Genomic DNA, 22,152 nt, shown 5'->3' with positions numbered 1-22,152 from the left:
TGCCTATGAAGCAGCAGCCATGTTCATTATTGCTCTGTTCATAACAGCTGGAAACCGGAAACAATGTCACTGTCCCTCAAGTGAGGAATGGATAAAGAAAATGTGCATTTACAAAATGGAATATTACTCAACTGTGAAAAAGTGACATCATAAAATTTGCAGGAAAATGGATATAACTAGAAAATAATCACCCTGGGAGAGGTAATTCAGACCCAGAGGCCAACTGCTGTGGGAGTGTCATATATCAATCTGTTGATTTCATTGGTTAAGTAATAAACAAACTGCTTGGGCTCATAGCTTAGAACATAGGTGGGTGGTGTAAACAGAACAGAATGCTGGGAGGAAGAGGAAGTGAGGTAAGACGCCTCAGACAGAGACGCCATGCTCCCCGCTCCCGGGAAGATGCACGCGATGAAGCTCCGACCCAGGATGGACGTAGGCTAGAATCTTCCCGGTAAGTGCACCTAGCTGTGCTACATAGAATATTAGAAATGGGCTAGTCCAGGTGCGAGAGTTAGCCTAGAAGAGGCTAGATAGAAATGGGCCAAGCAGTGATTAAAAGAATACAGTTTGTGTGTTGTTATTTCGGGGCATAAGATAGCCAGGCGGCTGGGGTGCTGGGGACACAGCCCCGCCGCTCCTAATACAACAGAATGGCACCCAACGCTCCTATTACTACAGCCAACTCCAGTGCGTATTGGCTTCTGTGTGAATACCAGCTGTGAAGTCAGTGATACCCAAACTATGACTGTAGAACCACAGAGGGAGAGCATAGAGTGAGGAACCAGGGGCACAGAGAGACCTTGCTAGAAAAGGGAAGTAGAACAGATAATCATGGATGGAATAAGGGGACACTGGTATGGGAGGATCAAGGGTGGAGCGGAGAGAGGTTTGAGGGAGGAAATATGGGGACATACAGCTAAAATGAAGGAGCATTTGAAGGGAAGTATGGAAACCTGATACAGTGGAAATTTCCTGAAATATTTACATGGATGAAGGTGATCTAAATGAAATCACCAAACAGTAGGGGAGACAATCCTAACTGCCATCTCTTGTCACCAAATGAAGCTTCTAGTACTAGGGCTAAGTTTCATTGAGTCGTTGGCCAAAGGGGTCATGGGAATCTCAAACCACCCAGGCTGATGCTGAGACAGCAAAGCCCCATTGCTGAAGACAACACTTACACAACTCACTGGGCGGGGAGAAGCCGAGCCGGGCCTATATGGAGCCTTCTCCCCTATGTCCTGGTGGCTTGGGTACAGGAAGGTTCTCTGCATGCTACCAAAGAGAAGCATAACCACTGGCCAAGCCGCAGAACCTGATCTACGATTTGTCCTGCCTGCCAGGACGCTGGTATAATGGGGCACATGGCATGTGGGAGTCACCGACATCTGACTTGGTGTAAGGCCCAGGCCACAAGATGGAACCCATAGCTGACACTGCTTGGGCGCCAGGGACCTAGGGCCTAGAGTAAAACCCAACACTACTGGTCTTAAAAAACAAATTAGCGATAAAATGACTCCTAATGACATTCTGCTGGGCTCACATATTAGCGCCTTGCTCAGCCATTATCAGGGACGCTTCCTCCTGGCACAGATGGGAACAAATACAGAGACCCACAGCCAGACCTTACCCAGAGAGTGAGAAACCGTGGAATACTCAGCCCTAAATGGGATGTCTCCATCAAATCCCTCCTGCCAGCACTCAGAGAACCCCATGGAAGAGGAGGCATAGAGTGTAAGAGCCAGAGGGGATGGGGACACTGGGAGAATGAGGCCCTCTAAATCAACTGGAGCCAACTTCACAGGCGCTCACAGAGACTGAAGCCGCGTGCCCAGGGCCGGCACGGATCAGCACCAGGTCTTCTGTGTATACATTATGGCTTCCAGTTTAGTGTTTCTGCGGGATTTCTGAGCATGTGTTTGAGTGGGTCTCTGGCTCTTGTGCCTTCTCTTGGGCTCTTTTCCTCCTGTTTGTTTGTCTGCTCCAACTTCATTATGATAGTTTTTATTTTATCTTAGTACATTTTATCATTATCTCTTAGAAGCCTGTTCTATGGGAGACAGAAAGGGAGTGGATCTGGAGGGAAGGGAGGAGATGGGAGGAACCGGGAGGCATAGAGGGAGAGGAAAACATACTTAGGATATATTATGTGAGTAAAGAATCTATTTTCAATAAAAAAAAAAACAAGAAAAAGAAAGTTGTTCTCTGACCTCCAACTTGACATATGTATGCATGTCATACACAGACACTAAACAAAATATAATTAAAAAGTTAACAGGTACCTTGACAGTCACTGCTCATAGTTGAGTGCTCCTTCTGCATGTAAGTACCGAACCTGCCCCATCTGGTACTCTAAGATGCTGTGACCCGCACACATCCAAGCCTGCCTCTGCAGTCAGTGCTGGCTAAGGCGCCTGGCTTTTTTGTTCGGCAGCTGGTTGGGAACCTCTCAGCATTTCTGAGTCAAGTGGGAGATAGGCAAAGTGCCTGTGGGCCTCTCCATCAGCGCTGCCTAAACACGACCTTGGAAGGGAGGCTTGGAGAAAGAGGAGGTCACGGAGGGAACTGCGGCAGGTACATTAGCGTTGAACAGCTTCATCAAGGCCCACTGAGACTTTGCAGGAAGGAAGCCAACTGCACTAGTCCTTCAGACAGGCCCAACTTTTTGACATTAAGGCAGGATATCATCTACGGTTACTTTCAACACGTATGCCATTGGCACCTGTTCCTCCCAAATTTGCAAAACAAAACAAACAATAAAACCCCTCACGATGTTTTAAGTTCCCGATTCTGTGCTAGGTCATTCGTAGCTACCCTTTGCCATGGGACACCCACAGGGTTGCTGCTCCAGGACAGACACGGTGAGGAAGGAAGGAAGGGCTGGGTAAAAGAAAAAAATAAATGATGCAGATTAAAATCTCACACCCGTCACTAGACCTTGCAGGGAACTCCAAGTAGAACTAAAAGCATCCCACTGAGATGTAGATGCTGGGTATAACTCTTTACCAACACAGCCATCAGGGTACTGACTTGCCCACAGTCACGTGACTAGCACGGCCTTGGGTGGGACTGAACCTGACCCCTGTTAACCAAACATGGCCACACATTGTGCCGGCTTCCGTTTCAAGAGACTGCAATATTTACAACTCTAAAGCAGGCCGAGAGACTCACCAAGGTCATTGTTTAGGAACCCTCTTCCCTTCCCAGGATGCACCCGTGGTACTTAGTGATATTTATCCAGTTATCAACTCACAGAAATGTGCTGAGACCAGAGAGGAGGAAGGAGCTCGACTCTGTCTCCCGTGGGGGAGAAGGCCAATGTCAGAACACATTTCTAGAAACAGAGAACAGCGTGAGAGTTAAACAACCATAGACCCAGCCTGTACAAATTTCTCCGCCCTCCACTTTCCTGCCTGCCATACCTACCCAACATCAGCAGATATAAATTGCTCAGTGTCTGTCATTACAACGTTGATAAAACTCACAGAAAATCAGAATTATCAGATCCTTGGCAGTCTCTGAATGGCTTTTCTCTTTAACTATGTCTAGGTTTCTTCTCCACCGCTGTTAGGTGATGCCCATTGCCCTGAAAGCCCAGTCCATAGGCCTCAAGCAGATTTGAACTAGGCTTCAACCTCTGAGACGGGCCACCAACAAGCAGGTCATTCTCCTTGGCGAAATACTTTCTTCCTTCTGACCTGCTCATCTATTGCAATCGGCATGGTTTTAATCTTGGAAAGAGATCCCTATCTGCCTAGAGTACCGTTCCTTCTAGAACCCACTTCTCCTTTGTCCTCGTTTTTGCCCAGGCTAACCGTCCACAGATGGGACGTGTCTCCAGGAACCTTCACTTCCCTTCCCCTGAGCACCCATTACAGGGTTCTCCTGTGACTCTACTCTTCATAGCCATCCCTGGGTCACACATCCCCGTGTCCGTTCACAGTTCACGCCAGCAGTAGCGTTCACTGAGAACCTAGCCCTTCACTTCTTGCTGCATCATTCTGGACAACCCTGCCCAGGAGAGAGGGGACCGCATGCTGGTGACCACGAAGGAATTCTAGTTTTACCACCCCCCACCTGGCTCAACTGGCTCAAGGACAAGAGGCAAAGGAACTTCCCTAACCCCTGAAACCCGCATCCCCTTGTGGAAAACACCAATCTGCCCCTGGGAGAGTTAAATGCAGAGCGTGCTTTTCACGGGGTCAGCTCTGACCAAGTTCTAGAACAAAATGGCCGAATCACGGTAACAATTCCTGGTGTTTGCTTATGCCAGCGGCTCCCTCCTTTCTCTTTCTCTCCTCCTCCTCCCTTCCTCCTCTCCTTCCTTCCTTCCTTCCTTCCTGCCTCCCTCCATTCCTTCCTTCTGCCCTGTCTTCCTCCTTCCTCCCTGCCTCTCTTCTCTTTTCTTTCTTATGCTCTGACAATGTAGCAGTTAAGAGCACAAACTGTGAAGCCAACCTACTGAATTTATGTCCCACTTTCTTACTCTGACTATGGGTGAGCAACCTGACAACCCTTGAAACCTGTTTTCTGCACCTGAAAAACAGGCACTATACTCAAAAACCTTCTGGATTGCGAGTGAGGGAGAATTAGATACGGTGAGGCACAGGAAGTGCTTTGCCATCGTCATCTTTAAGGCATGCCCAGTCGAGATACCCCCTTTAGTTCCCTGTTGTCCTCTTCCCTGTTTGGTCCTTGGATCTCTTGGTATTCTGAAAAGAACATGGCCTTCAAAAAACTGGAAAACAATTCTAACTTCCCTTACAATTGATGGGGTATACTCCATAGCTACAGGCAAATTACTGAATTTCCTCAGCCTTGTTTCCCTCCTATGAAAACCGTCTGCCCTGAGGTTGTTATGACGTTTAGGGGGGAACATCGGAGCTCCCTAAGAAGTGACTGTGCCCCGCTCGCCTGCTCCTCCCTGAACAGGACAGCAGACCTGCAAGAACAGGAAGGTGGCGGACAAAATGGGTCAGCATCAGTGGCATGCCTGGCACACAGTAGGGGCTCGAAAGAGCGGGGGTCCATGTGTTGCTTAAGTATTCAGGACTTGCCTCCATGAGATCTCAAGTCAAGCTTCCCAGAACGCGAGCAGAGGTTCCCTGTCCCTGTGGTATTAAGGTGAATTTCTGTGTTAAGAAAATGCCTACTGGCTCTGAACGTGTTACAGACACCCTGGCAGGTGCCGCTCACTGTGCAGGCACAGCACAGGTAACGGGGACGATGCAAGGACACTATCTTCCCTTCACACATATGTGTCTGCAAACACCACGGGACGGAATGAGGAGCACGGGACTCTGTTGTGGAGAAACCAGCACCCCTGTCCCTGGTGACAGAGGTTTTTAACTGTATGCAGAGAGCCGCTGCTCCTCCAGAGAGCAGGAATTCAGTTCCCTGCACACATGGGAAGGCTGGCAGGCAGCCTGTGATTCCAGCTCTGGGCATCCAAACCCTCTTCTGGTCTCTGCAGGATCTTGCATGCAAGGGGTAAACAAACATCCAGGCTCATGCACATAGATAATAAATAAATCCCTAAAAACCCGCAGTGTCCTCCACTTTGATGTCATGACACTTGGGTACTCGCTTACTGTGTAAGTCAATGCCTGTGAATGAAGCCCTCCAAGCCTTGGTTTCACTGAGTGTCAGATGGGAACGACAGCTTGTGCCAGGCCACAGGTTTATGGGGCAGCATCACAAAAGACAAAACACAGTAGGAAGAAAAGTAGGTTCTCAAACTTGTTTGTGTATGGTCCTGGAGGTGAGGGGTTGTCTCAGAAATCATCACTACTGGGAAAAAGGGAGCAAGACTGTGGATCCATCATTTACAGTGTGCCAAGTCCTGTGAGAGCTCTGTGTGGGCTCCTTCAGAAACCCTCACACTCGCTTATAAGACAGACACTTTATCAGCCCCACACATCCTCTCTGGACAAAGCCAGTTATCACTGCTCTAAAGCATGCCTGTCCTGCGATTATATACTTCACACGTAGTCTGTTTCAACGGCCAGGTTTTTATATGCAACCTCTTCCACGTGAAGGCTCATCTAATATAAACAGGTATGAAGCCCTGAATGGCGTTTGTAAGATGTCAGATTCACCAAGCAGGAGGGGAGCTACTGACCCAGGTGTAAGCTCTGGCAATGATATGAGATGCAAGGCTCGCTGTATGCTGAGGTACCTTGCAGGAGGGACCACATGTAAGCATCTTTCGTCAGCTGCTTCCTGCCAGCGCCAGGTCACAGTGCCCACGGGCAGTCAGGTCCCCTTGACAGTGTAGCCCCAAAGAACTGCAGTATGGGCTACTTCCTCTAACAAGAACATGGCAAGATTTGACCTCCAAAGACTAGAGTGAAGGACGAGAGCTAGGATATGCAATCAAAGTCTTCCTTCCACGTATAGGTTTTAGTCGGTGAAGAACACAGCTGGCTCTGAAATCAGGAAGCCAGATCAGGATGCTGTCTGGACAGTGGTGGTTAGGCCTACATGTGTTAGCTAGATCCTCTGAATCTCAGGGGCCTCATCTGTGAAGTGGGTCTACAAGATGTAGTACATGAGTTCAATACGACAGGTAAGTGAGGAATCGTGTGTGAATATTTGAAACAGGGTTGGGAAACTTGTTACTCACTATCCAACTTCAAAAAGAAACTTGCTTGAATAAAAGGAATCTGACAGTTTTGAAAATATCTAGTCACCTGGCAATCCATTGCCAGGTTCCTGCCTAGTTGCTTTCTTCCCTCTCTCTTTCCTTCCCTTCCTTTCTCTACCCCCTATTTCCTCCTCCTTCCACATGTCTGTCCTCTGGACCTGCAGAGGTCCATACACATCCACACAGAGTCGTCCTTGCTTGTTAGGGATCTCAGTGCCAGGAACTTTGAAAAGGTCCCAGACACCACAAAGCGCCTTGAACCAAGCCTCCTGCCTGCCCTGTCTGCTCCACAAGTGTGGCAGGTACTGTCCAGGGCCGCTGAGTGTGCACAGGGGCAAGTGTGTGCAGACAGCTCTCCTCACTTACAGCATCCCTCATCTGTGTGGGGGGAGCCAGGGATGAGAGTACCCTGTAACCTGTAACCTGGCCCAAGAAGCCCCATTTCTTGGATCACAGCAGTTTTCAGACTTACAAATGGACCCTTGAATAGAGGAAAGGCTCTTCCTTCCTTCCTTCCTTCCTTCCTTCCTTCCTTCCTTCCTTCTTACCTTCCCCCCTCCCTCCCTCCTTCCTTCCTCCCTCCTCCTTCTTCTCCTTCCTCTTCTTCTTTTTTAATCTAAAAGCCTGACATCTGTAGAATGGTCCCCTACCCAAAACACAGCAACCTCACGAACTCTGCCACTGAGTTGAAAATGAAAACTCACAGGACGGACGGCCTTCTCACAGCCGCTCAGCCCTCTAGAAGCTTCCAGGTTTCAACACATCAACCGAGGGTTGCAAGCCCTCTGCAGTCCTTCCTCATTAGCTCCAAAAACTTTCTCGGCCAGACGTAGGTATGTTCCATGGCGCTAAGTCATGCTTTCTGGAGAAACTTTTGTGTTTTGTGTTTGACAGAAGAGTCAATGAGTAAAGAGACAAAACTCTTGAGAGACAGAAATTTTACCCCAAATGCTCATCACCTGAAGACAGTATGAAATAATCTGGTTTTCTTCTTCTTTTTCCTATGGAGCAAAGAACTTCATGCAGACACTTGTTTTCCCTTCAGCCCAGATTACTGCTGCAGAACTGAACTCACAACGTGAATGGGAAACGTTTAATCAATCAGTTCCATAATCAGGAAGTTTAAATTTGTAATGTGTCCAGTTCTGGAGATGCATGCAATCCTGATTACTCCAAAAGGAACATGGCTTTCTCCTGACCACGTAGATTCAGCACATAAACTATAAGGAGGTTGAGTGCATGAACACCCCACATTTAGCCCAGTGGTCCTGAAAAAGATAGCACGGAACTCAAAAAAGTCACCTGTGATCACTTGTCAAATTATGAACTATGTAATTCTAACACCCAAGGAAACACGGCCTCCTTCCAGAATCTAATGTAAAGGACAAGATTTGACAGACAAAGACAAATCGACAATTTTCTCAACAAGATGCATTTGTGCCTCAAAATCAGATGTTGGTCTGAGGGTGTAATTAATAGTTACTAATTATTCTCCATGTCAATGACCTTGTCCAAAGTCAACTCAAAGACCCAGTCACTTGCATGGACTCCTGTTGCATTTTCCCACCTGGACCGTCTCGGGCATCAGTGCTTATGAGCTGGTAATTCTCTGCTTGTACAAAGTAAATACCTACTGCGTTCCACAGTTCCTCTTAGCATCTAAGCAAAGCTAATACAATTGTGTGGTTAGAAGACAGGACCTAAACACTAACTAACCTTCTCTGGGCTGCAGACTATTCCCAGGGCTTCCTTGTGTTTTTAAATTAAAATGAGTGCAACATAAGCCAATGTTTCTGGATTCTCTGTTCAATAATTATTGGTTGTGCATGGTCAGATTCTACTTTGGAGTTTTACTGAAGATTAAATAACCACAAAAGCAGAGCCCAGACACGCAGTTTAAAGAACTCATGGGTCTGGAGAAATGGCTCATCAGCTAAGAGCACTGGCTGCTCTCACAGAGGACCCAGGTTCAATTCCCAGCACCCATGTGGTGGCTCACCACTGCCTGTAACTCCGGTTTTAGGGACCCGATACACCAGACATGCACATGATGCAAATACGCACACACATGCAGGCAAAATATTAATATACATATCTTTTCAAAACTCTATAAATAAATAAAATTTAAAATGAAAAAGAATCTCTATTCTGATGGTCTATACAGCACAGCGGAAGCCACCTAATCTGCTAGCACGGTTAATGCTGTCCTAGTTACCTATATTTGGGCCAAATTCAGGTGAAAGCATATAGCTGTGTTTCAATCTTTTCCACTTTTTATGATCTCTCTTTCTATTTCTCTCTCACTTGTGTGTATGTGTCTGTCTGTCTGACTCCCTAGCTTTTAATAGCAAAAGCCATAATTTAGGTAAAAATCAAATTACCAAGGCATAAACACAGCAAATGGTCACTTTTGTTCCCATATTAAATACACACACACACACACACACACACACACACACATATATAATGTCTACGCACGCTGGGGAGATGGTTCAGATGGGAAGAGTGCTTACTGTGCCAGCAGAACGACCTGAGTTCAGACCCCGATAGAAGCAGCCGCCCACATCTTGTTAGCCTATTGCTGCATGAGGTGGAGACCAGAGGGCAGCTGCAGCTTGTAAGCTGCTAGTCTAGCTGGATCCAGTGAGAGACGTCTCGAGGAAGAAAGATGGCGATAGAACCGGGCACCCGAGGCCCTCCTCAGGCCTCTCTCGCATGGTATGCAGAGAGACATACGCACTTGGGGATACATCACACACATACAAACACTGCAGGGAGGGCAAGAGAATTCAATCTTTTCTTTCCTTGATGAAATGACTTTGAAAGACTAGACTTACTGTTTCCTGGAAGCCACATAAAATGATTTCGTTTTTAAGCAGGAAGACAGGAGGAGAACCCAGAGAAGGGCGCATCAGAGGCGCCTCATTCAAGAGCCAAAAAAGTAGGAGTTTCTGGAGGCTTCAGGCAGGGTGTCCAGAGCACATCTCCTCCACCCATCCCCAGATCTCTCCCAGGACCCCAACTCAAGCCAACAGCTGTTGCCTCCACAATGATGTGTGTTCCACACCCTTTATGCACTGAGGGACACAGGATGGAATCACAGCAGGGAAGACCACGAAGGGCCTTTTTATGTCGAGGGACAGGTATGAAACGAAGACGATACTTATTCCTCAGTCTAAGCCCGTTTGAAGAGAAAGCTCTCCTGGCTTTACAATGGGGCCAGAATAGAGATCGATGGTAGAGTTGGTGCCCAGCAGCCTCGAGGTCCTGGGTCCCATCCCTACCACTGAAAATATTCTATTTAAGAAAGAAAAATGGAACAGGCGAAGTCTGGACAGCAAGCATCCAGCTGGATGAGGCAGTCTAAACCCTCTCCAGGAGGAACCCTGCCCTCATTTTCCAACTAGATACCAAGAACTGAGCTGAGGTGGGCTAGGGCACTGTTAATAATATCGGGGTCTAGCACTGGCTGAGCAGTTTCTTGGGGCCACATGCTAAAGTTATTAACATGCACAGCCTGCTGGGTTTTCACAGTAGCCCCAGGCATGGGCCAGCTTTGCAAACAAGAACATTGAGGCCTGGAGAAGGCATGCCAAAGAGCTAGAGACCAACAGACAAGGATTGAAACTTTGGTCTATCTCCAGACTCCAGATCCCATGTTCTTCCCGCTACATCTTGTTGTATGTGCCCAATGTCCCATTTTAACACATTCTGTGGTTGACAACATACCTCCAAGGTACTGTTTGTTAAGTTACCTAAAGACCATATGCATCACCACCTGGCTTAACAGCGCATGTTTCCCTGGCCGACTCTGTGGTCTCTATCTGTATGTGATAGATGCAACTAGGGCATTGACAGAGATGAAACCGTGCTCTCTAAACTTCAGATGGATCAAAAGACTTATCCATAGTAAAGACTTCCTTTCAATCCCTACTTTTTTCAGCAGTAAATTAAATTTCATCTTCCATGGTTTGAAGGGTTGTTGTAACATTTGGGGGAGAAATGGCATTCTTTGCTTTAACTAATGGTACATGTTTCATTCTCTGTCTATTCTTCTCATCGCCACCTTCTTCATAAAAGGAAGAGGAAGAGTTGAGACAGTTTTGTGCCTGGCGCGCAGGGACAAACAATGGGTCACTGTAGGTTGTCTGTGGTGCCCTCTGCCGCCCCTCATTGTGCTCTTATCCCTTGGCTGAACTGCCATTGCTTAAAACAGAATGATATAATGTACACGGAAGATATTTCAGGGCCGGCAAGAAGACGGCTCAACCGATAGAGGTCGTTGCCCTGAGTTAGATCCCCAGAACACATATAAACAAAGAAGAAGACAAGGGAACTCCCACAGAATTGTTCTCTGGCCTTCACACACCCACAACAGTGCACAGACATCCCATCTCCCAGGAATAATAATAAAAAAATAAATTAGAAATACATTTAAAATGCAATTAATAGGGTAGGGCCTGGTGGTTCACACCTTAAATCCCAGAACTCAGGGCAAAGGTGGGTGGATCTCTGTGTGTTTAAGGTCAACTTAGTCTACAGAGTGAGTTGTAAGCCTGTGAGGACTACACAGTGAGCGCCTGTCTCAAAATAAAACAAGATTTTATTTTTCAAGATCGGGTTTCTCTTTACCTTTGGGGCCTGTCCTGGAACTAGCTCTTATAGACCACGCTGGTCTTTAACTCACAGAGATCTGCCTGCCTCTGCCTCCCGAGCGCTGGGATTAAAGGCATGCACCACCACTGCCTGACTAAAACAAGATATTTTTCAAAGATACAGTAGGCCCCACCCCCATCGACCAGGGGATCCCACCCCTTTGCTTTGTTGTAAGACTATACAATACGCTGACCAAGATGGTCAGCCCGGAGAGGGAGCAACCTTCCCTCACGTCTGGCTTTCCTGTTTCTTCCACCACCAGCAGTAACCTCTCCTGTTTCATCCTACAGGGGGACTGCGCAGAGTCCTGGTAAGGTTGAAGTGGCATGCCTGTCATCCCACTTGCCCTCACCCCTGCCTCAGAATCCTAAGACGACTCCCATGTCCCTTATGGCGCCTGCCACTCCCAATGTATTCAGTTTCTCTTGAAACACACACTCTGCAATCCTTGTCAGTGAGGTGTGTGGCATGGATGTCCCCAGGATCTGCCATCCAACTGAGACTGAGTGAACCCCAAAGGACTCTTTGCTTTTTCTTGAGACCTCCCAATAGTCAGTCTTGGAGTTCACTCTTTCTCACCGAAACCCTCGTCAAACTACAAGTCTCTAAGGAGAGGCGGGCGGGTGAAAGCTGCGGCAGAGATTTTGCCCACCTTTTCCGTCCTGAAGAGTTTCGGGACCCCTAGAGGGGCAGCCGAAGAGGGTCCCAAGAGACCTGTAGAACATGTAGGGTGGGCAGTCAGGGGCCTGAGGAAGTGAAGCTCTGACCTCCCAGCATTCTGCTTTGTGATGTCATCACGTTAGAGCTCAGCTTATCTTAGAACCCATGGCCTGGCAACAGCGGGGACAGAAGGGGACTGCCTCCCTGCCTCCCTCATGTGGGACTTGCGAGGACCCATTTCCCTGAAGCTACTCTACAGACAAAAGTACCTGATAGGTGTCACGTGCTGTGTGTGTCGCCAGACACATGGATGCAAGTCTGTCATTGAGCGGTACAATGTTAGCTAGAACATAGCCATTTTGTTTCTTTTTGAGACAATGATTTTTAAATATCCGTGGCTGGCTGAATAGTTGGTATTTAGCCCAGGCTGGCCCCAGACTCCCAGTCATTCTTTTGACTATGCCTCCTGGAGTGCTGGAAAGGCAGGGCAGACCATACTCAAATATAGATATTTTTATATCTACTCCATATCTGTGGATGAAGCCAACAGAGTCTCAAACAAATGGGAAGGGCCCCTTTGCCCGAGCAGTCACCAGGGAGTCAGAGATGCAAGAAAGGAACTAGTGTGGTTTTCCTTTGATGGTGCATTTTGGAACACTGGATTGTGTGTTCCTCTCCGACATATGTCAGGCCTTTGCTGCTGCCTTCAACAGCTAGAAGCCCCAACACTGAACACAGCTCCTGTAAAATAAAACCTAGTGTCTTTTTGTAAATTCTCTCTGGAGTTGGGGAATTGGGAGGAGATAAGAATGCACCTTGGGCTGACATTAAGAAAAGAAATTGAGAATCTTTTAAAATGAGTTATTCAAGGTTCTTGACTATTGAATTCCCAAGTGACCCCCCCCCACCATGTGGTTAGGAATATTACTGCTTTGGGGAGATGTAGTTCAGACAGTGCTAACAGAACAGTCTCACATACTGCTTCCTGGATCCTGCTGTAAAGCCAACCCTGGAAGAGGGCTAGGTCTAACTTGAGAATCCCAGCCTGAGCTGTCTGCGTCTTTTCCAGGCAGAGACACAGCCTGGGGAGGGCTTGGTTGACTTAAAGTCGAGTTACAAGTGGCTGCTTCAGAAGGCTAACTCAAGTGCTTTGGCCGCCTGAGAACTGTCAGCCAGGATACCCGCCCCGCCTCTTAGACGTCTGACCAGCCACGGAACCCACCACCTTTTCAGATCTAATTTGAGAAGAGGGATGATGAGAAAATCCCTCCTGGGCGACCCACGGGTCGTGGGGAAGAAAAGCCAGAACCTTTCATGCTGGCTAGCCTGTGGCTCTCGGGGAGGCGGGCGTACTGCCCAGCTGGCGGCTCACTCAGGACCAGGAGGGAGGCTGGAAGAGGACCCGGAGAGGCGGGGTGGGAGCAAGGGTGCACAAGCCGGCTGAGAAAAGGTGTAGCTGCTGGAGAGAAATTAGAGACTTTGGCCCCTCTGGGAAGCAGGACGGTCCAGCACTCACACAGCGCTGGGGAGGCCCCAAACACACTCCTCTCCCTCCTTGCTCTCGGCCCTTTGTTGTCCGCCTCTGGCTCCCGCTCACGCCCTCGGGTCCCCCGCCCCCCTGAAGTCACCCCAACTGCACTCATAATATTTTGCTTTGCGCCGGGTCTGTTTTCCACCACCAACTTCCAGCAGTCTCCATGGCGACGCACTAGGGGTAGAGGAGGTGGGGGCTGCGGCGGAGGCTGCTGTTCAGATCCCAGGCCCGAGCTGCTAAGCAGCCCTGGCTAACTTTTCCGGGTCTCTGGGTACCACGCTGGGAAAGTGCACTATTCGGGGCCCGCCTTGGATAATCGTGTAATCGCGAGCCCGCAGGCCCGTGGAGTTAAACCTGTGTACCGCGGCCGCGTGCAAGACTGCAATCGCGGGTATCTGGAATCCCGGGACCACGGGACACTCTTTTGACCCTGCTGCCAAACTCAGATGCTAGCAGGTGGTAAGAGTGGGACCACGCGAGTCCACCTCTCCGGCCACACACGCACACTTACCCACGCACGTCTGGGGCCTGGAGCTTGGCTTAGCACAGGAGCAAGGCTCAGATCTTTCCCTGCTTCCTGCTATGAGCCAAGGACCGGCTCTCCGGGCTACACAAGGAGGCTACTTCTACTTACCCAGAGCTTCTCCTGGGGGCAAAATGCAGGAGGTTCCAGGCCTGTCTCTCTGGGGTAAAAACCTAAGGCCCCAGGATGTCTCATCTTAGGGCCCATGAAACGTGGCTAGACCTAGTACCGGGTCACCTTCCCTGCAGAACCAGGAGTCTTCCCACCAGTGGGCCCCAGGCATGCAGATCCTATCTGAGTTTTGGAGGCGCAGGGTGGATGGGTGGGTGGGTGGGGCGAACTGGGTAGAGTTAGAAGCTTCTAGTCGGAGCGCCAAAAATGCACCTTTCTAACGAACCATCCCGTTTAACAAGAAATGACCCTTCTGACGCATAGGCGACCATCCTCACTTGGCACAAGTCCTAGGTGGCTGAAAATTCTACCCATTTTCCTCGCTCATTATCGAATTTCTGAGTAAGGAACAGCTGAACAGAGCTGCTCTGTGGAGGGGCATCTGGAATCATACCCGAAAGGTCACACACAAGTAGCCACCTCCAGCGGCCCCTCCTAGAGAGTGAGGGCCAAACGGGCCTAAGAACCAACTTTGAGTTCAGCCTGCTGGCGCTAACTGTAAAACCTGTCCCGACGCACCCGCACGTGGATGGATCCTAAGCGCGCAGGCTGCCTTTGCAGTCCGGAGGAGCTGGGCGAAGCCGCCAGAGTCCGTCCTAGAGGGGCTTTGCTTTGTGGTGGTGAGAAACCAGAGCCGAGGACCCAGGAGGCGCGCGCCGGCTCCAGGGCCTCCCCCGACTGGGCCATTGTCTTGGCCCCACACTTGTAGTGTGTATTTGGGAAAAACTCAAGGAATATATTACCAGCTCGATGCGCGGAACAAAGGGGTGAGTTTCCGCAGGTCACGCTGAAGTGGGCCCAAAGCAGGGCACTAGAGCCCCGGCCCCAGCAAAACCGTTCCCATGCCCCAGGCACTCTGCGGGGATTTTCCTTTTAAAAGACAGAGACTGTAGCTTCGACTTGCCGGCCCCTCTAAACATGGATGCTCCGGACTTCGCTCCAGCAGATGCTATGAACCTGTTGTTTGAGCCCGTGAAGAATGAAATTTCGTGTTTCTAGGCGAGCGCAGGGGAACAGAATCGAACTGCCTAGTGGAGCGCTGGGCTCTGCACGCCCGGGGAGGGGGAATGAACCTTTTACATAACAAGGGAAACTCAGAAGAAAGACTAATTGGATTAATTCTCTGGAAGGGAGGCGAAAGCAGGCTCCTGGATCGGACCTTGCCGCACACGCACTTCGCTTGTCCGGAGTTTTGCACGTGAAATGTCACCTGGTGCGCCCGGAATGACTTCTCAATTGCTGCCATTAACCAAAACTTTTGATTTTTAATTTCAGGAGTGTGAGAGGAGAGCGGAGCGGGGAGGCACTGGAGTTTTATAACCCATTTGGGATGTTTGCAGTTGGGCTGGGGGTGGCTAGTGCCCCCCCTCCCCCGCAACCACCTAATAATCCGGGATTAAAAATAGAACCTATCCACAGTTCAACAGCACTCCGCACCAAGCAAGGACTCTAGTCCTGTGGAGGAATCAACTAAAACCCAGCTGGGGCATGCCTGATTTGGGGTATGAGGAAGGCCCTGAGATCGTGTAGGGACCCCTTGAAACTCCTCAGCCACAAATTCTGTATAAATAGATTTAATCTGGTTAAATACATTTGCTTTTAATGTTGTAGTTTTTAGGTTTTCCTTGAGTTAAAAAAAAAATAATGACGCAAAAGTTTGCTGTTCCCTATCGGGGACCAGTATTAGTGGGGCGTGGAGAAGACCACAGCGGGGCCTGAAGGTCTGTGCAGCGCGATGCACTCCCCAGGCAAGAACGCTTCTTGCCTCTGGTGTGTGCTGGCAGATTAAAGAAGGCTCAGGCTTTAACCACTCTCTGGGGGCTCACAGCCAGCCTGGGGAACGTGAGGGCTTGATTGCCTCCGAGACGGAAAAGTACCCCGGGTCTGCGGTCTCCGCCACCAGGTCTGCAATGTAGGCCAGGAGAGGCCTGGAACATTCCTCCCAGAAACGAAGAACGGCTTCTGGGAAGATGTCGAGTGGCTTGGCCCATCACGCCTCTTTTTGCGACCTGCCTAGAGGTGGGTGGAGTGGGGGCAGAGCTGTCTGCGGTGTTTATTTGCAAGTAAGTTATGTGTGTCAGGGCACAGCTGCGGCCAGCAGGCACTTGTTGCTCGGCTGCGATGCCCTAACCTTCTCCCGGGTTTCAATGAAACGGGCCGCCTCTGTCCATGCTGCCTCCTTCACCCCCAAGAACCTCGAAAGCTGAGGCCCAGCAGGGATCGGAACAGCTTGGTGGAGAGACTGGGCCTATGGGAGGGATTACACTTTTTGAGGACTTCTATCTACATGGAAATGACGTAGTAAAATGAATCTAGATTTAGAAGTGTGGCGGGTCCCCAAAGATGCTAGACATTGAAGCTGACTCACGGTTCGACACGGAGAGGCTGGGTATTTTCGTTGTACGAGATCCCGTGTCTTCCCTTCTTTAGTGAACCACGGCAACCCTAGAGCCTGATGCCCCACTACACAGCCCTCTAACCAAAGGGCAGTTCGCAGAACTCAATGCCAGAACTCGGGCCTCTACTGATGCTTTGTATTCGCCCCCCCCCCCCCCCCAACAAGGTTACAGCCTCCGTGTGGAGCGGCTAGTGTGTTGCCTCTTCGCGCCTGGGCTCCCATTTCTCACAGGCCAAAGATACGAATGCCCCAGGACCACCGGGTTCGCCGCCGCCACTCCCTCCAGCTGCGCGGCTCCTGCAGCAAGAGCCTCCACCTCCCGCGCGGTGAAACGCGGTCGCCCTCCCCCGCCTTTGGAGCGTTCCCGGCCCTCACCCCAGATCCTGAGCACACCACTACCCTGCCCAAAGCCAGGGCAGCTGCGGGGCCCGGGATGGGGAGGCTGGCTCGCAAAGTTCCTGCAAGCAGCAGCACCTCGAGCTCGCCGCGAGCCAGAGAGCATCTTTATGCAACTTTATGCACAAATGAAAGCGCGCTCCGCAGCGTGCGCGCACGCGCACACACACATTTACACGCACACACACTTCCATGCATTCACTTACACATTTAGCGCTGGACCGAAAACTTCTGCACTCCTTCTCACCTGGGATCTCACTGTCAAGTTGAGCAGCCTGAACTTTTTGAGCTCTTTCTCAAGTCCCCCCTGTCCCTGCTCCTTTCCTCCCAGTATCTTCCCCCCAAGTCCCACCAGGACTAACCTGTGGAATCCATGTCGGGTTCCTCCAGTAACCCACAATGCATGCTCTTCCCATGGACAGCACAGACGCCCCCCAAAAGTCCTGATATTTGGGGATCCCCTGTGCTAGAGATGCCCAGGGAGGAAGGGAGGGAAGGAGGGAGGAAGGAATGGGTAACGAGAGAGAGAGAGAGAGAGAGAGAGAGAGGGAGACGATGGGCGAGAGGGCAAAAGGATAAAGGGGGAAAAGAAAGAACCAGACGAAAGAAAAGAGGAGGCAAAGAAGCGAGGGAAGGAAGAAAGCGAGCTGGAGCAGAGGGAAAGAGCGAGCGAGCGAGGGGACACTCAGTAATCCAGTCGGGCAAAGCCAAACCCGTCAAAATGTTTGCGGATGTTTCATGGGAAAAAACATCATTTTATAGGAGCCCCGATGGGAGCAATGTCATTGATAGGCCAGCGGGCCTGATGAATGGCCGCTCGTCAGATGGGGCCGTGGCGAGGCGCACTGTGAAGCCCATTGTGGGCCTGTTTTGAATAAGAAAAGCCGCCTCCGAAAAGGGGGGCTCAGAGCGACGCAATCCCAGCCCTCCGACTTCCCCCTTCTATTATAGCATTAGCAACGTTTTTCTTATTTAAAGTTCCAGAGGCCTTCTCCAGCCTTAGCCCAGCACTCATTATAGGCGAAATCAAAATTGGCTTAGATCTGCCCCCCTCTCCAGCCCTCCCGCGCCGGAGCCCCGCGCGGTGCAGCCATGGAGGGGGGTGCAGAAGGTGTCGGAGCCCTGTGCGGCCACGAGTGGGCTTAACTCCTTTTTTTCTCTCCCCTTGAGACACGTCCCATTTCCGTCCTGAGTTAGATTTTGAGCAGGGGCCCTGGAGCAATGCAGAGGGAGTGTGTCTTGAGTTTCTTCCACGTAGATCCGCGGACATGCGTGGGAGTAGAGGGTTGGGAAGGAGAAACTGAAGCCTTAGGTTCCCGTCTCCAGTCTGAGAGACAAGAAGGACGCTTGGCAGGGAGGGGTGAGGGGCTGGCTCGCCTCCTCCACAACTTTTGTACCCCTTGTCTCTCGCCCAACGGGTCTCCCCAGGTCTCCGTGCCTTGCTGTCTCGGTCTCCTCTTCTCCTTTGGCTGCCTGTCTCTTTGTCTCTCCCTAGGACTACGTCCCCCTGGGTCTCTGGGACCCCCACCCCCACCCCACCCCCTTGCCACTTCCCATAACCCTGTCTGTCAGTCTGTCTGCGTCCGGGTCCCTCCCTCTTCCCATGTCCCCCGGCTCCCCCCTCCGCCACCCTCTCGGTCCCCCACAGCCCGCAGCGGAGTTGGTGAGAAGCCCCCCGGCGTCCGAGTTGGGGGACGCCGCTTTCCCAGGAACCCCTCCCCGGTGTAGATGAAAGTGCAGGAGGAGGGGGCCGGGGCTGGCGGACCGCAAATTGGGGGGGGGGCTCCCGCCGCCCCGGGAAAGTGGCCGCTCGCGGGCCGGCCGCGCTGTGATTAGAATATGAATGGGCTCGGCGGGCGGAAGAGAAAGGCGGATTACCCCGCTGCTTTGACCATGGACAGAGGCAGCGCTGGCGGCTCAGGGGCGGATCGCCCGGGTCCCTCCCGCCGCGCCGGGTGCGCTTCTTGCCCGCGACCCCGGGCCTGCCCACCGTGGGCCTCCGGGAAGCCCCCGAGCCGCGCCGAGTGGGACAATGGTGGGAGGGGGCAAGGGACCAGCACGTGCCGCGTTAAGGTCACGGGGCGCGGGGAAGGGGCAGTGCCGAGTGCCGGGCTGAAGGCTGCGCTGGGTTAGAATCCCGGCTCTGAAAAGTCCATCGTTTTTCTGGGCCTCAGTTTCCTCGTCTGTGAAATGGGATAACGAAGCTCCTTCCCGTTGCTCTCCCCAGGCCCTGACTAACCTGCGTGGGTAATTGCTCCTTCCTGCTCTGGCCTCTACTGAGTTCTAACCTGAGTCGTGTCCAGGGAATATGGTCACAACCTCACACGCCGCCCTGTCGTGCCCAGAAGTCCTCCACCCACACCCACACCGGCACACCATTTCCCGCTGTGGTGGTGGGTGAAAAGCTTTGGCAGCCGAAGGGGTTAAATAAGATCCCCTCCTACCCTCGTGGGTTCGAAGTTACAGATCAAATGCCGGGTCTGTCTCTTGAAGCCTCACTGGCCCTAGGACGAAATGCTAGGGTATTCATTGCGGGGTGCACTGGGTGATCCTGAGGACCCTGTCTCCAGGGAGGGGAGCTGCCCCACCGGGAGGTTTAGGGTCCTCTGGGGAGCCCTCTACCACCGACACTGGGGCAGAGGTGATCTGTAGGCTGGTGAGACTGTTACACAGCTGTTGCTAGCTAGATTACACTCACCATCCAACGGAAGGGGTGGGCTGGGCTGCCCCCACAAGGCAAGGGGGACAGAAAAGGGCTGCGAGGTCCGGGCAGGCCTGGCCTGCGCTGGACAGGAACAACTCAGGGTGGCAACAGGGCCCTTCTCATCACTGGCCTGTTCCGCTTGGCCTGAGAGGAGAGAGATTCTCAGAGCTTGTACTGGAGTGAGGAGGGAGACAGCCTGGCACCTATTAGGTTATGTGGCAGGCAGGCCTGTTCCATGGAGGAGTGGGCAGATGTCAAAGCCGGTATCACTCGGGAGGTGCCACTTGAGTTCAAAAATAGTGCTATCTTTCACTGGAAGTCAGATAAAAATTTCAAAGCGATGCTGCCTAGGGGCTGCCCACACCAGTGTGTCTGGGCCGTTCACTACATAGTAAGCACACAGCTGTGAAAGTCTGACATCCTTCAATACAAAGGTTTCATTGAGAACTAGTGTCTACCACTTCCACCAACCTCAGGGATAGCATCTCATTTAACCCCACTACACAAGGAGCACACACTGCTGTCCCGCCTAGGGAGGACAACGGGAGGTCAGTGCGCCCAGTCTGGGAAGTCCAAAAGGCCATGATAACACCTATCACTTACTACCCTCTAGAACACAGCACAGGAGGGCAGTGTGAGGGGTGTGTGTGTGTGTGTGTGTGTGTGTGTGTGTGTGTGTGCAGATGCTGAGACACGGGGGGGGGGGTGTATATATGACAAGGATGGGGGAAATGAGGGCCAAGCCAGGAGCTGAGTTTTAAGGACAGAGGAGAGGCGAAGGCCAACAGGCGAAGGCCTGTCTGGTATGTAAGGACTGAGCGTGGACCCAAGGACGGGTAAAGGAAGGTGCTCTCCTTGGAGGCTATGCAAAGGAATGGGTCTTGCATCCGGAACTAGAAGTGCATTTTGGGAAGATCACAGTGACCAACTGTGGTGGCAGGAAGAGAGGAGCTGGCTTCTGGAGGGGGCAGCGCCATGACTCACAGATGCAGCAGTGGGGGCTCAGGGGACTGAGGAGAAACAAGTGCTTTCCTGGCCTTGATGCTGACTAACCATGGCAGAAGAGAAGGGGAAGGCACATGCATTAGCCAGGGGCTGCCCACCCCACTCACGAAGATGGGCCAAGGAGGGGTGGGAGATGGCAGGAGGAGGCAGCAAAGACCATGCGGCCTGAAGTACCCATAAAACTTGACAGTAACTGGTGGGCAGGTGGGCAGACCCAGGAAGACAGGGACTGGGCAGGTTTTGTGTTACACTGGTGGCTACAACAGCCTCTGGAGGGCTTGTTGTGTGACGTGGAAGTAAAGCTTGTAGGAAATGCTCTGGGTTCTGCTCCTGTGCTGTGGTCCCCATAGCCCTGCACTCAGCACCCTACCCAGTCCTTCCCTCCCCGCTCCCCCCCCATCATTAAAGGTGTGATGTCATGGGGGACAGGATTCACAGTTTCTAACTTCCCTTCCCTCCTACATCCTGGCTCCCTGCCCACTGGCTCAGGGTGCGGTGATTAGCACAGGCCCCAGCCAGCCTGAGCTTCCTTATGTACACTCAAGTGCTCTCTCTAGCACTGGATTCTTAGACTCCTGATTTGCCTTGCAAGCAGCCCCAAGCTGGTTATTGGTCCCAAAATTAGAGATACATGTAATCGACGGGAACCTGCCCAGCAGCCTGGAGGGAATCTGCAGACCTGTGATCCAGACATAAACATGATAAAACAACAGTTTTATCCTAACAGTTGGTCTATTGCTCCCTGCCATGTTTAAGGGAATAAGAGAAATATTAATAATGGCTGAGGTCTATTGAGCACCACTATGAGTGAGCCGGGGCTCTAAGAGTTTAAATGGATTATATTCAATTATCAGAATAATCTGGATAGGTACCATACTTATACCTGCCTTTACACAGGTCACAGAGAGGGGGTAAGTAACTTGCCTAAGATTACATAGCAAGAAGCAGTAGAGTTGCTGGGTGGTGGTGGCGCACACCTTTAATCCCAGCACTCGGGAGGCAGAGGCAAGTGGATCTCTGTGAGTTCGAGGTCAGCCTGGTCTACAAAGCGAGTTCCAGGACTGTTATACAGAGGAACCCTATCTCAAAAAACCAAAAATAAATAGAAGGAAGGAAGAATAAAGTAAAAATAAAAAGAAGCCACAGATGTCCTGTGAGAGTCCCGAGATGACCACTCCACTATGAAGTGATGTCCCGAGATGACCTCTCCACTATGAAGTGCCTGAGACAGTGAGTCCAGGGAACCGGTCACTGCATTCCCAACTGAGACCAGTTTTTATACTGACCCCACCCCCAAGGTGGATGGTATGTACCACCCCTAGAACCACAAGGAGCCAGGCCTTTCCAGGTACCTGACCACCTCATACATGAACTTCCCACACCTCATCCTCCCAAGCCCCTCCTGGGGTTCTGGAACTCAGTCTGTCCCCAGGGGACTCCACCTACACCACAGTGA

At 51.2% G+C, this 22,152-nt stretch overlaps 1 protein-coding gene across 4 annotated transcripts in view; it reads right to left on the bottom strand.

The window, feature by feature from the left end:
• Positions 1-17,791, bottom strand: part of Rfx4 (regulatory factor X4) — a 153,168-nt gene extending 135,377 nt beyond the window's left edge. For all 4 annotated transcript variants that reach the window (XM_041677571.1, XM_041677576.1, XM_041677594.1 and 1 more), the window contains exon 1: positions 17,350-17,791. In XM_041677571.1, the coding sequence (XP_041533505.1) occupies positions 17,350-17,392 (43 nt within the window). In that variant the 5' untranslated portion in view covers positions 17,393-17,791. The remainder of the gene's footprint in view (positions 1-17,349) is intronic.
• Between the last annotated feature and the right edge of the window lie 4,361 nt (positions 17,792-22,152).

This window comes from Microtus oregoni, unplaced genomic scaffold, assembly GCF_018167655.1.
Source record: "Microtus oregoni isolate MIOR12 unplaced genomic scaffold, Mior012 000001F_ref0000356, whole genome shotgun sequence".
Taxonomy (NCBI): domain Eukaryota; kingdom Metazoa; phylum Chordata; class Mammalia; order Rodentia; family Cricetidae; genus Microtus; species Microtus oregoni.
Note: the sequence above shows the minus strand (reverse complement) of the source record. Positions and strands in the feature narration are given on the sequence as shown.